We start from the raw sequence: 15,502 nt of genomic DNA on the forward strand, positions 1-15,502 counted from the left end.
AATGCTAAAGGAACTTCTCTAAGTGGGAAACAAAAGAGAAGAAAAGGACCTACAAAAACAAACCCATAACATTATGAAAATGGTAATAGGAACATACATATCAATAAGTACCTTAAACATGAATGGATTAAAAGCTCCAACCAAAAGACACAGGCTTGCTGAATGGATACAAAAACAAGGCCCATATATATGCTGTCTACAAGAGACCCACTTCAGACCTAGGGATAAATACAGACTGAAAGTGAGGGAATGGAAAAAGATATTCCATGCAAATGGAAATCAAAAGAAAGCTGGAGTAGCTATACACATATCAGATAAAATGGACTTTAAAATAAAGAATGTTACAAGACACAAGGAAGGACACTATGTAATAATCAAGGGATCAATCCAAGAGGAAGCTATAACAATTATAAATATATATGCACCCAACATAGGAGCATCTCAATACATAAGGCAACTGCTAACAGCTCTAAAAGAGGAAATCGACAGTAACACAATAATACTGGGGGACTTTAACACCTCATTTACACCAATAGACAGGGCATCCAAACAGAAAATTAATAAGGAAACAGAAGCTTTAAATGACACGATAGACCAGATAGATTTGATTGATATTTATAGGACATTCCATCCCAAAACAGCAGATTACACTTTCTTCTCAAGTGCTCATGGAACATTCTCCAGGATAGATTGGGTCACAAATCAAGCCTCCTTAAATTTAAGAAAGTTGGAATCATATTAAGCATCTTTTCTGACCACAATGCTATGAGATTAGAAATCAATTAAAGGGTAAAAACGTAAAAAACCGAAGCACATGGAGGCTAAACAATATGTTACTAAATAACCAAGAGATCACTGAAGAAATCAAAGAAGAAATCAAAAAATACCTAGAGACAAATGACAATGAAAACACAATGATCGAAAACCTATGGGATGCAGCAAAAGCATTTCTAAGAGGGAAGTTTATAGCTCTACAAGCCTACCTCAAGAAACAAGAAAAATCTCAAATCAACAATCTAACGTTACACCTAAAGGAACTAGAGAAAGAAGAACAAACAAAACCCAACGTTAGCAGAAGGAAAGAAATCATAAAGATAAGAGCAGAAATAAATGAAAGAGAAACGAAGAAAACAATAGCAAAGATCAATAAAACTAAAAGCTGGTTCTTTGAGGAGATAAGCAAAATTGATAAACTGTTAGCCAGACTCATCAAGAAAAAGAAGGAGAGGACTCAAATCAATAAAATTAGAAATGAAAAAGGACAAGTTACAACGGACACCACAGAAATACAAAGCATCCTAAGAGACTACTACAAGCAACTCTACGCCAATAAAATGGACAACCTGGAAGAAATGGACAAATTCTTAGAAGGGTATAGCCTTCCAAGATGGAACCAGGAAGAAATAGAAAATATGAACAGACCAATCACAAGTAATGAAATTGAAACTGTGATTAAAAATCTTCCAACAAACAAAAGTCCAGGACCAGATGGCTTCACAGGTGAATTCTATCAAACATTTAGAGAAGAGCTAATACCCATCCTTCTCAAACTCTTCCAAAAATTGCAAAGCAAAACTCCCAAACTCATTCTATGAGGCCACCATCACCCTGATACCAAAACCAGACAAAGATATTACAAAAAAAGAAAATTACAGACCAATAACACTGATGAATGTAGATGCAAAAATCCTCAACAAATACTAGCAAACAGAATCCAACAACACATCAAAAGGATCATACACCATGATCAAGTGGGTTTATCCCAGGGATGCAAGGATTCTTCAATATATGCAAATCAATCAATGTGATACACCATATTAACAAATTGAAGAATAAAAACCATATGATCATCTCAATAGATGCAGAAAAAGCTTTTGACAAAATTCAACACCCATTTATGATAAAAACTCTCCAGAAAGTGGGCATAGAGGGAACCTACTTCAACATAATAAAGGCCATATACGACAAACCTACAGCAAACATCATTCTCAATGGTGAAAAACTGAAAGCATTTCCTCTAAGATCAGGAACAAGAGAAGGATGTCCACTCTCAGCACTATTATTCAACATAGTTTTGGAAGTCCTAGGCACAGCAATCAGGGAAGGAAAAGAAAGGAATACAAATTGGAAAAGAAGAAGTAAAAGTATCACTGTTTGCAGCTGACATATTATACATAGAGAATAAAGATGCCATCAGAAAACTACTAGAGCTAATCAATGAATTTGGTAAAGTAGCAGGATACAAAATTAATGCAAAGAAATCTCTTGCATTCCTATATACTAATGATGAAAAATCTGAAAGAGAAATTAAGGAAACACTCCCATTTACCATTACAACAAAAAGAATAAAATACCTAGGAATAAACCCACCTAGGGAGATAAAAGACCTGTATGCAGAAAACTATAAGACACTGATGAAAGAAATTAAAGATGATACCAACAGATGGAGAGATATTACCATGTTCTTGGATTGGAAGAATCAGTATTGTGAAAATGACTGTACTACCCAAAGCAATGTACAGATTCATGCAATCCCTATCAAATTACCAATGGCATTTTTTACACAACTAGAACAAAAAATCTTAAAATCTGTATGGAAACACAAAAGACCCCAAATAGCCAAAGCAGTCTTAAGGGAAAAAAAACAGAGCTGGAGGAATCAGACTCCCTGACTTCAGACTATACTACAAAGCTACAGTAATCAAGACAATATGGTACTGGCACAAAAACAAATATAGATCAATGGAACAGGATAGAAAGCCCAGAGAGAAACCCATGCACCTATGGTCCACTAATCTATGACAAAGGAGGCAAGAATATACAATGGATAAAAGACAGTCTTTTCAATAAGTGGTGCTGGGAAAACTGGACAGCTACATGTAAAAGAATGAAATTAGAACACTCCCTGACACCATACACAAAAATAAACTCAAAATGGATTAGAGACCTCAATGTAAGACCGGGCACTATAAATCTCTTAGAGGAAAACATAGGAAGAACACTGTTTGACATAAATCACAGCAAGATTTTTTTTTTTTTTTTGGCGGTACATGGGCCTCTCACTGTTGTGGCCTCTCCCGTTGTGGAGCACAGGCTCCGGACGCGCAGGCTCAGTGGCCATGGCTCACGGGCCCAGCCACTCCACGGCATGTGGGATCTTCCCGGACCGGGGCACAAACCCGTATCCCCTGCATCGGCAGGTGGACTCTCAACCACTGTGCCATCAGGGAAGCCCAGCAAGATACTTTTTGATCCACCTCCTTAGAGTAATGGAAATAAAAACAAGAATAAACAAATTGGACCTAATGAAACTTAAAAGCTTTTTCAGAGCAAAGGAAACCATAAACAAGATGAAAAGACAACCCTCAGAATGGGAGAAAATATTTGCAAATGAAGCAACTGACAAAGGATTAATCTCCAAAATATATAAAAAGCTCATGCAGCTCTATATTTAAAAAAAACAAACAACCCAATCCAAAAATGGGCAGAAGATCTAAATAGACATTTCTTCAAAGAAGACATACAGATCGCCAAGAAGCACATGAAAAGCTGCTCAGCATCACTAATTATTAGAGAAATGCAAATCAAAAGTACAATGAGGGGGCCTCCCTGGTGGCGCAAGTGGTTGAGAGTCCGCCTGCCGATGCAGGGGATACGGGTTCGTGCCCCGGTCTGGGAGGATCCCATATGCCGCGGAGCGGCTGGGCCCGTGAGCCATGGCCGCTGAGCCTGCGCGTCCGGAGCCTGCGCGTCCGGAGCCTGTGCTCCGCAACGGGGGAGGCCACAACAGTGAGAGGCCCGCATACCGCAAAAAAAAAAAAAAAAAAAAAAAAAAAAAAAAAAAAAAGTACAATGAGGCATCACCTCATACCAGTTAGAATGGGCATCATCAGAAAATCTACAAACAACAAGTGCTGGAGAGGGTGTGGAGAAAAGGGAACCCTCGTGCACGGTTGTTTGGAATGTAAATTGATACAGCCACTATGGAGAACAGTACGGAGCTTCCTTAAAAAACTAAAAATAGAACTATCATATGACCCAGCAATCCCACTACTGGGCATATACCCAGAGAAAACCATAATTCAAAAAGACACATGCACCCCAGTGTTCATTGCAGCACTATTTACAATAGCCAGGTCATGGAAGCAACCTAAATGCCCATCGACAGATGAATGGATAAAGAAGATGTGGTACATATATACAATGGAATATTACTCGGCCATAAGAAGGAACGAAATTATGTCATTTGTAGAGACATGGATGGATCTAGATATTGTCATACAGAGTGAAGGAAATCAGAAAGAGAAAAACAAATATCGTATATTAACGCATATATGTGGAACTTAGAAAAATGGTACAGATAAACCGGTTTGCAGGGTGGAAATCCAGACACAGATGTAGAGAACAAACGTATGGACACCAAGGGGGGAAAGCCACGGAGGGGGGTGATGGTGGTGTGATGAATTTTGCGATTGGGATTGACATGTATACACTGATGTGTATAAAATTGATGACTAATAAGAACATGCTGTATAAAAAAATAAAATTCAAAAAAAAATTTTTAATTCAAAAATAGAAAGAAAAATAAGAAGACAGCAACCAAACCAAAAAACAAATTACCAATGATAACAAGCACTAAAAACTATACTTAAAAAAAAAAAACGGACAGGCAGAAACCTAGGACAAATGGTAAAAGCAAAGCTAAAAGCAAAGCTATACAGACAAAATCACACACAGAAGCATACACATACACACTCACAAAAAGTGAAAAAGGGGAAAAAATGTATCATTGCTCCCAAAGTCCACTGCCTCAATTTTGGGATGATTCGTTGTATTCCACAGATGCAGGGTACGTCAAGTTGATTGTGGAGCTTTAATCCGCTGCTTCTGAGGCTGCTGGGAGAGTTTCCCTTTCTCTTCTTTGTTCGCACAGCTCCTGGGGCTCAGCTTTGGATTTGGCCCCGCGTCTGAGTGTAGGTCGCCTGAGGGCGTCTGTTCTTCGCTCAGACAAGACGGGGTTAAAGGAGCCGCTGATTCGGGGGCTCTGGCTCACTCAGGCCGGGGGGAGGGAGGGGTACAGATGCGGGGCGAGCCTGTGGCGGCAGAGGCAGAGTGACGTTGCAGCAGCCAGAGGCGCGACGTGCGCTCTCCCGGGGAAGCCGTCCCTGGATCCCGGGACCCTGGCAGTGGCGGGCTGCACAGGCTTCCGGGAGGGGAGGTGTGGACAGTGACCTGTGCTTGCACACAGGCTTTTTGGTGGCGGCAGCAGCAGCCTTAGCGTCTCGTGCCCGTCTCTGGGGTCTGTGCTGATCGCCATGGCTCGCTCCCGTCTTGGGCTCATTTAGGCGGTGTTCTGAATCCCCTCTCCTCCCGCACCCCGAAACAATGGCCTCTTCGGCAGTTCCAGACTTTTTCCCGGACTCCTTCCTGGCCAGCTGTGGCGCACGAGCCCCTTCAGGCTGTGTTAACGCCGCCAACCCCAGTCCTCTCCCTGGGATCCGACCTCCAAATCCCGAGCCTCAGCTCCCAGCCCCGCCCTACCCCAGCGGGTGAGCAGACAAGCCTCTCGGGCTGGTAAGTGCTGGTCGGCCCCGATCCTCTGTGCGGGAATCTCTCTGCTTTGCCCTCCGCACCCCTGTGGCTGCGCTCTCCTCTGTGGCTCCAAAGCTCCCCGCCCCTCCGCCACCCGCAGTTTCTACCTGTGAAGGGCCTTCCTAGTGTGTGGAAACCTTTCCTCCTTCACAGCTCCCTCCCACTGGTGCAGGTCCTGTCCCTATTCTTTTGTCTCTGTTTTTCCTTTTTTCTTTTGCCCTACCCAGGTACGTGGGGAGTTTCTTGCCTTTTGGGAGGTCTGAGTTCTTCTGAAAGCATTCAGTAGATGTTCTGTAGGGGTTGTTCCACATGTAGGTGTATTTCTGATGTATTTGAGGGGAGGAAGGTGATCTCTGCGTCTTACTCTTCCGCCATCTTGAAGCTCCTCCCCTTTTCATGTTTATAAATCATTTCTCTGACACTGAAAAACCTAGTCTCCACTTTCCTCAAAACATTTACTTATTTGCTCCATCAGTTGACTTACTTGTTTAATGTACCTGATTGCTGGCTGCACAACACAGCTTTCACTAGATGTTCCCCACCAAGGCCCTCATGCAGTAATCCCAGCCCTGCTTCCTCAGCCACCAGGTACTTTGACACTTCCATGTACCTGCCTCCTCTCCCCACATTCCTGTTTTACAGATTACAACTCGAATTATCAGGTTAGAAAAAGAATTTCAAATTGCCATAACTCTGTCAATGTAAACAGCTTAGAAGGGACATGTACAGAAGGTTGGCCTGTAAAAATATTCAAATCATTTTATTCCCCTCAGATTTTATCACTTATTTCACAAAATACATACCATACCTCCTAGTTCCTTATTTAATACTTACAACTTTTTATTTTGCAATAATTATAGATTAACAGGAAGTTGCAAAAATAGTACAGGGAGTCCCATGTGCCCTTCACCCAGTTTCCTCCAGTGGTAAGATCTTACACATAACAATTGTACATCTTCAAAACCAACATATTGACAATGGTAGAATACTGCTAACTAGACTATAGACCTTATTTGGTTTCACCAAATTTTACATGCATTCATTTGTGGGTGTGTGTAGGTCTATATGGTTTTAGCACAGATATAGATTCATGTAATAAACACCACAATCAAGATACAGAACTGTTCCATCAGCACAAATAATTCCTTGTGTTATCCCTTTATAGTCACCCATATCCCATACCCCCTCCAGTCCCTATCCCTGTCAACCATTAATCTGTTCTTCACTTCTATAATTTTGTCATTTCAAGAATTTATACAAATGCAGTCATACAGTATGTGAGCTTTTAAGACTGGCTGTTTTTCATTCATCATTATACCCTTGAGGTCCATCCAAGTCGTGTGTATCAACAGTCTGTTCCTTTTCATTGCAGAGTAGTATTGCATGGTGTGGATGGTTGGTTTAACCACACACTCAACTGCAGGTCATCTGGGTTGTTTCCAGTTTGGGGCTATTACAAATGAAACTGCCAAGAATGTCTGTATAGAAGTTTCTGTGCCAAAATAGGTCTCATTTCTTTGGGATAAATGTCCAGGACAGCAATTGCTGGGTAATAACGTACATGTATGTTTAACTTTATTAGAAATTTTCAAACTCTTTTTTTCAGAGTGGCTTACCATTTTACATTCTGTTCAGCAGTGTATGAGAGATCCAGTTTGTATGCTCAACTGAACCTGGTATTTTCACTGTTTTTTCTTTAGCCATTCTGATAATTATGTAGTCATAATTCATTGTGGTTTTAATTTGCATTCCCTGATGGCTAATGAAGTTCAACATCTTTTCCTGTGCTTGCTTGCCTTCGATACACCCTCTTTAGTGCTATGTCTACTCATGTCTTCTGCTCATTTTCTAATTGGATTGTTTGTTTTTTACTCTTGACTTTATTCTAGATAAATGGTTTGCAAGTAATTTCTCTCAATAATTTCCTCCTCTTAAATTTTTGGCAGAGCAAAAGTTTTTCATTTTGATGAAGTCCAATATACAGTATCAATTTTTTCCTTTCATGATTGTGCTTTTGGGATGAAGGCCAAGAAGAATCTGTTGCCTAGCCCACCACGATCCTAAAGATCTTTCTATGATTTTTTTTCCTGAAAGTTTTACATCTTACATATAAGTTCATGATACATTTTCAATTAATTTTCAATTAACTTAATTAAGTTCATGATACATTTTCAGTTAAAATTAATTATTTTTCAATTAATTTCAATTAATTTTCAATGCAGTTTAGGTCAAAGTTCATTTTCTTTGCCAACTGCACCAGCATCATATGTTGAAAAGACTATCCTTCCTCCATTGAATTGCTTTTGTACCTTTGTCAAAATCAGTTGGGCATATACCACACTGTCTTGATTACTGTAAGTTTATAGTAAGTCTTGAAGTCAGGTAATGTGAGTCTTCCAAATTTTTCTTCTTCAAAATTGATTTGGCTTAATTAATTTTACACCTGGATATTTTCATCCTTCCTACAGGGAAAGAAAAGAATAGAGAAGAACTGTGGCTGTGGGAAATTAGGGAAAATACAACATTTACACTACATATGCCCTAGGGGAGTTCATGAAGATTTCTGGGTTCCACTCCCAGAGTTGAAGTTTGACCTCCAAATGATTATGGTGCATGTAGTTCCAGACTGTACTTTGAAATTTGAAAAACAATAATTTAGGGAGAAACAAGAAGAGAAAACAAAACCAAAAACAACCCTTTGTCACTGTTGTTTGGATTGGGGCTTTCTTTGTTTTCTTTCTTTCTAACTCCTCCAATTCCCACTTTAATTTCTGGTCTGCAGTAGGCTTGGCTCTTTTCTGAAGACACACTTAGCACTTGTGGTTACACATAGTAAGAAGCTTGCAACAGAACTTTTTAAAGCATGATTTTTGTTACATCCTAAGTCCTGAATGTTTCTGGAAAAACACATTTATATTATACTGGAAATTCTTAGGGAAATAGGATCTGCTCAATAGGAGTTTGCTTCAGAGCCAAATATGCTAGAACTCATGTTTTTGGTTAGAAAGAGCACCCACATAGATTCAGCCTTTGCTAAGTATCTCAGAATACCTATTTTAGAGATCAAGAAGGAAGACATAAGACATATGCCTCTCAATGGGGGCAAAGAATAGAGGTGGGGTGCTGATGAGTCACCTTCACTTCCACTAACCCTTGTGTACTTGTTTATTTGTCCAACATCAGCATCATAACTACAAAACTGAACATTAAATACTCTTATTCCTTTAGCTTATTCTAGAGAAAAAATAAACATTTGAAATATGCTCCCCAGACATTTTATTACAGGATGTCCTTGCCAATGTACCTTGCATAGCCTTTAAAAAAAACTTTCATATTCTACTTAAATCACCCTGCATATGCTCTTTGTAGGCCGGTTCCAGGTAGGAGGGTTCATTAAGCCCTAATAAAACTTTTAGGAAGACATCTTATGTTTGTTTATTGTATGCATAAAACGCACCCATTGGGATATAAAAAGAGCTGCTCCATCGTCTGCCTACACATCTCCTGTATATGAATTTTCAGACCATGTTTACTATACAAATTGAAAAACAAAAGTTTCTTACTTCATTTTGTCTCCTGCTTTATTCTAAAGAAGAAAGTTCTTGCATAAGCTCTTCCTTTTCTTGTTGCAACTCCTGCAAATGCTGTTGGTTTTGCTCCAGTCTGTCCTCCAGCCACTGCAGTAGAGGCCCGCTGACTGCCGACATCTGACTGCACAGGTTCTTGGTAAACACTTCAATAGGAAAAACACAGAGATAACAATCCACCACCAGTAGCGCCCAACAGTGAGTACAGAAAGAGGGGAAAGGAGGAGAACATAGAAAAAGTGCAGAAGTAGAACTGGCAGACAACTTTGTATGGGCAGCCAGGGGAAAGGCAGGAGAGCTGAGCAAAGAGGATACCTATTCGGAGGCCATCCTGAACATCCCTGGATCCATAAGCCAGACAGAAGCCTTGCTATGCAGAGAGCAGAAAGATATCCAGCTTTTTACTTCCATAGCAAAAGGGTAAGAGCTACAGAAGGGTCTCTATCCCCAGCTCTCAGACCTTCTCACTGTGAATGAACATAGCTTCCCAGTGAGCTAGAACTCTGTCTTCTGCAACTTAATTTTTCACGAGTTCAGAAAGAAAATTGCTTACCAAGTGTTACATACATTGAAGAATACATTAATGCAACTCACCTGAAAGCTCCTCTTTTAAAATGAGGAAAAAGCAGAGAGATGAAGGGAGTGATCACCTTTCACGTCTTCCTAGGAATGCTCAGCTTCACGGTAAGACAGAGATTCTATGGCCCTCTTTATAAAACAAATTCTGCCTAATGGAAATATCTTTTTCTCTCTTATGATACATGACTTATTAAAATGACCACTGTAAAATTGTGGGGTATACCTTCCAAGATATATGTATATGTATATGTGTGTGAACTTGTGTGCATATGTATATATACTTTTTAATAAAAATGGTTCTGATGAACCTAGGGGCAGGACAGGAATAAAGACACAGGTGTAGAGAGTGGACTTGAGGACACGGAGAGGGGGAAGGGTAAGCTGGCATGAAGAGAGAGAGTGGCATGGACATACATACACACCCAAATGTAAAACAGATAGCTAGTGGGAAGCAGCCGCATAGCACAGGGAGATCAGCTCGGTGCTCTGTGACCACCTAGAGGGGTGGGATAAGGGAGGGAGGGAGAAGCAAGAGGGAGGAGATATGGGGATATATGTATATGTACAGCTGATTCACTTTGTTAGCAGAAACGAACACAACATTTGTAAAGCAGTTATACTCCAATAAAGATGTTAAAAAAAATTTTTTTTTTGAAAAAGATTTGGGGGCCCCACTTTCACATCACTGAATTACAGACTCTCTTAAGACAGGCCTTGGAATCTCTGGTGGGGATTTTTTTGTTTTTGTTTTTTTTATTATCGACCTCAGAGTGCTATATATATTTTTTTAAAAATAAATTTATTTATTTATTTTTGGCTGTGTTGGGTCTTCGTTTCTGTGAGGGCTTTCTCTAGTTGCGGCAAGCGGGGGCCGCTCTTCATCGCGGTGTGTGGGCCTCTCACTGTCGTGGCCTCTCTTATTGTGGAGCACAGGCTCCAGACGCGCAGGCTCAGTAGTTGTGGCTCACAGGCCCAGTTGCTCCGCGGCATGTGGGATCTTCCCAGACCATGGGTCAAACCCGTGTCCGCTGTACTGGCAGGCAGATTCTCAACCACTGCGCCACCAGGGAAGCCCTATTTTTTAAAATTAAGTTAAAAAATACTGTATGATTTTGGACGTTACTTTTACCTCACATAACAATAAGCCATAGACATCTTCCTGTGTTGATAAAGAACTACCTTTCCTTCTTAACGGCTGTACAGTATTCATCAGAATGGATGTACCAATTTAATAAGTCTTCTATTGATGGACCTTTCAGTGGCATCCAATTTTTTGCTATTATAAAGACTGCGATTAATATCCCTTTATTTTTGCGCATTTGTCCTACAAATTTTTGAAGGATACATTTTTTGAAGTGGAATTGCTAGATTCAAGTCCACATATATTTAAAAATTATACCTCCAGGAACAGTATATGGGAGTGTTCACTTCCCTCACATCCTCATCTAATTCTCTGTCAATTTAATCTTTGTCGAAAGAAAAGGAGAAAACCTGATGACTTTACCTTAATCCATACTTCTTTTATAGATTATTATGAACAATTTGATTTTTCTGTAGGGCTCTATAAAAGTCTTTAATTCTTATTTAGTCAGTCTTTTGTGACTTCCTTATATTTTCCTCCTGTATTTTTAACTTTTAATGAGCTTTATTGGGGTATAATTTACAGACAATAAATGACCCCATTTTAAGGGTACAGTTCAGTGAGTTTTGACAAATGCATACCCCTTTTAACCACCCTCCAGTCAAGATACAGGGCATTTCCATCAGCCCAGAGGCCCCTCTGGGTTCCCTCTGCAGCCTGTGCCCCTTCACCTTGGGCCACAGCAGCTACTGATTCATTTGCTGTCACCATAGGGTAGTTTAGCCTATTCTTGAATTTCATATAAATGGAACTATAGAGTATGTAGCACTTTGTGTGATACTTCTTTCAGTTGGCATAATGAGATTCATCCAGGTTGTTCATGTATCAGTAGTGTGTTCTTTCTATTGCTGAGCAATACCTTGTTGTATGGATGGATCACACTTTGTTTATCCATTCACCCACTGACAGACAATTGGGTGTTCCCACTTTTTGGCTATTGTGAATAATGCTGCTACAAACATTCCTATACAAGTTTTTGTTTGAACACCTGTTTTCAACTCTTTGGGGTATATGCCTAGGAGAGGAACTGGTGGGACATTTGGTAGTTGTAATTGCCAATCTCTTTCCAAAGTGGTTGTAATATATTTAATAGTATAAGTTTAAATATATCTGGAATTTATTTTCTGTGTAGGGCATTAAGTAGGAATTTATTTTTTCCCAAATGGAAATAGAAGTATAAACTAAGAAACAAATGAACTGTCCCAACACTATTTGGTGAACAATCCATCCTTTTTTTTTTTTAGTTTTTATTTTTATTTATTTATTTATTTTTACATCTTTATTGGAGTATAATTGCTTAACAATGGTGTGTTAGTTTCTGCTTTATAACAAAATGAATCACTTATACATATACATATGTTCCCATATCCCCTACCTCTTGCGTCTCCCTCCCACCCTCCCTATCCCACACCTCCAGGCGCTCACAAAGCACCGAGCTGATCTCCCTGTGCTATGCGGCTGCTTCCCACTAGCTATCTACCTTACGTTTGGTAGTGTATATATGTCCATGCCTCTCTTTCAATTTGTCACAGCTTACCCTTGGCCCTCCCCATATCCTCAAGTCCATTCTCTAGTAGGTCCGTGTCTTTATTCCTGTCTTACCCCTAGGTTCTTCATGACATTTTTTTTCTTCTTAAATTCCATATATATGTGTTAGCATACGGTATTTGTCTTTCTCTTTCTGACTTACTTCACTCTGTATGACAGACTCTAGGTCTATCCACCTCATTACAAATAGCTCAGTTTCATTTCTTTTTATGGCTGAGTAATATTCCATTGTATATATGTGCCACATCTTCTTTATCCATTCATCTGATGATGGACACTTAGGTTGTTTCCATCTCTGGGCTATTGTAAATAGGGCTGCTATGAACATTTTGGTACATGACTCTTTTTGAATTATGGTTTTCTGAGGGTATATGCCCAGTAGTGGGATTGCTGGGTCGTATGGTAGTTCTATTTGTAGTTTTTAAAGGAACCTCCATACTGTTCTCCATAGTGGCTGTACCAATTCACATTCCCACCAGCAGTGCAAGAGTGTTCCCTTTTTTCCACACCCTCTCCAGCATTTATTGTTTCTAGATTTTTTGATGATCGCCATTCTGACTGGTGTGAGATGATATCTCATTGTAGTTTTGATTTGCATTTCTCTAAAGATTAAAGATGTTGAGCATTCTTTCATGTGTTTGTTGGGAGTCTGTATATCTTCTGGGGAGAAATGTCTATTTAGGTCTTCTGCCCATTTTTGGATTGGGTTGCTTGTTTTTTTGTTATTGAGCTGCATGAGCTGCTTATAAATTTTGGAGATTAATCCTTTGCCAGTTGCTTCATTTGAAAATATTTTCTCCCATTCTGAGGGTTGTCTTCTGGTCTTGTTTATGGTTTCCTTTGCTGTGCAAAAGCTTTTGAGCTTCATTAGGTCCCATGTGTTTATTTTTGTCTTTATTTCCATTTCTCTAGGAGGTGGGTCAAAAAGGATCTTGTGGTGATGTATGTCATAGAGTGTTCTGCCAAGGTTTTCCGCTAAGAGTTTGATAGTCTCTGGCCTTACATTTAGGTCTTTAATCCATTTGAGCTTATTTTTGTGTATGGTGTTAGGGAGTGATCTAATCTCATACTTTTACATGTCCCTGTCCAGTTTTCCCAGCACCACTTATTGAAGAGGCTCTCCTTTCTCCACTGTACATTCCTGCCTCCTTTATCAAAGATCAGGTGACCATATGTGCGTGGGTTTATCTTTGGGCTTTCTATCCTGTTGCATTGATCTATCTTTCTGTTTTTGTGCCAGTACCATACTGTCTAGATTACTGTAGCTTTGTAGTATAGTCTGAAGTCAGGGAGCCTGACTCCTCCAGCTCCATTTCTCGTTCTCAAGATTGCTTTGGCTATTCGGGGTCTTTTCTGTTTCCATACAAATTGTGAAATTTTTTGTTCTAATTCTGTGAAAAATGGCAGTGGTAGTTTGATAGGGATTGCACTGAATCAGTAGATTGCTTTGGGTAGTAGAGTCATTTTCACAATGTTGATTCTTCCAATCCAAGAACATGGTATATCTCTCCATCTATTTGCATCATCTTTAATTTCTTTCATCAGTGTTTTATAATTTTCTACATACAGGTCTTTTGTCTCCTTAGGTAGGTTTATTCCCAGATATTTTATTCTTTTTGCTGCAGTAGTAAATGGGAGTGTTTTCTTGATTTCACTTTCAGATTTTTCATCAATAGTATATAGGAATGACAGAGATTTCTGTGCATTAATTTTGTATCCTGCTACTTTACCAAATTCATTGATTAGCTCTAGTAGTTTTCTGGTAGCATCTTTAGGATTCTCTATGTATAGTATCATGTCATCTGCAAACAGTGACAGCTTTACTTCTTCTTTTCCAATTTGGATTCCTCTTATTTCGTTATCTTCTCTGACTGCTGTGGCTAAAACTTCCAAAACTATGTTGAATAAGAGTGGTGAGAGTGGGCAACCTTGTCTTGTCCCTGATCTTAGTGGAAATGGTTTCAGTTTTTCACCATTGAGGACGATGTTGGCTGTGGGTTTGTCATGTATGGCCTTTATTATGTTGAGGAAAGTTCCCTTTATGCCTACTTTCTGCAGGGATTTTTTTTTTTTTTTGCGGTACACTGGCCTCTTACTGTTGTGGCCTCTCTCGTTGCGGAGCACAGGCTCCGGACGCGCAGGCTCAGTGGCCATGGCTCACGGGCCCAGCCGCTCCGCGGCATGTGGGATCTTCCCGGACCGGGGCACGAACCCGTGTCCCCTGCATCGGCAGGCGGACTCTCAACTACTGGGCCACCAGGGAAGCCCTCTGCAGGGTTTTTATCATAAATGGGTGTTGAATTTTGTCGAAATATTTCTCTGCATCTATTGAAATGATCATATGGTTTTTCTCCTTCAATTTGTTAACGTGTATCACGTTGATTTGATTTGTGTATATTGAAGAATCCTTGCATTCCTGGAATAAACCCCACTTGATCATGGTGTATGATCCTTTTAATGTGCTGTTGGATTCTGTTTGCTAGTATTTTGTTGAGGATTTTTGCATCTATGTTCATCAGTGATATTGGCCTGTAGTTTTCTTTCTTTGGGGCATCCTTGTCTGGTTTTGGTATCAAGGTGATGGTGGCCTTGTAGAATGAGTTTGGGAGTGTTCCTCCTTCTGCTATATTTTGGAAGAGTTTGAGAAGGATAGGTGTTAGCTCTTCTCTAAATGTTTGATAGAATTCGCCTGTGAAGCCATCTGGTCCTGGGCTTTTGTTTATTGGAAGATTTTTTATCACAGTTTCAATTTCAGTGCTTGTGATTGGTCTGTTTATATTTTCTATTTCTTCCTGATTCAGTCTTGGCAGGTTGTGCATTTCTAAGAATTTGTCCATTTCTTCCAGGTTGTCCATTTTATTGGCATAGAGTTGCTTGTAGTAATCTCTCATGATCTTTTGTATTTCTGCGGTGTCAGTTGTTACTTCTCCTTTTTCATTTGTAATTCTATTGATTTGAGTCTTCTCCCTTTTCTTCTTGATGAGTCTGGCTAATGGTTTATCAATTTTGTTTATCTTCTCAAAGAACCAGCTTTTACTTTTATTGATCTTTGCTA

At 39.7% G+C, this 15,502-nt stretch overlaps 1 protein-coding gene across 1 annotated transcript in view; it reads right to left on the reverse strand.

The window, feature by feature from the left end:
• Window positions 1-9,159: 9,159 nt before the first annotated feature.
• The window catches only part of BRCC3 (BRCA1/BRCA2-containing complex subunit 3), an 81,276-nt gene continuing 74,933 nt past the window's right edge, over window positions 9,160-15,502 (reverse strand). The window contains exon 11 of the mRNA XM_060087117.1: window positions 9,160-9,325. Coding sequence (XP_059943100.1) covers window positions 9,174-9,325 — 152 coding nt within the window. The 3' untranslated portion in view covers window positions 9,160-9,173. The remainder of the gene's footprint in view (window positions 9,326-15,502) is intronic.

This window comes from Mesoplodon densirostris, chromosome X (genome assembly GCF_025265405.1).
Source record: "Mesoplodon densirostris isolate mMesDen1 chromosome X, mMesDen1 primary haplotype, whole genome shotgun sequence".
Classification (NCBI taxonomy): Eukaryota; Metazoa; Chordata; class Mammalia; order Artiodactyla; family Ziphiidae; genus Mesoplodon; species Mesoplodon densirostris.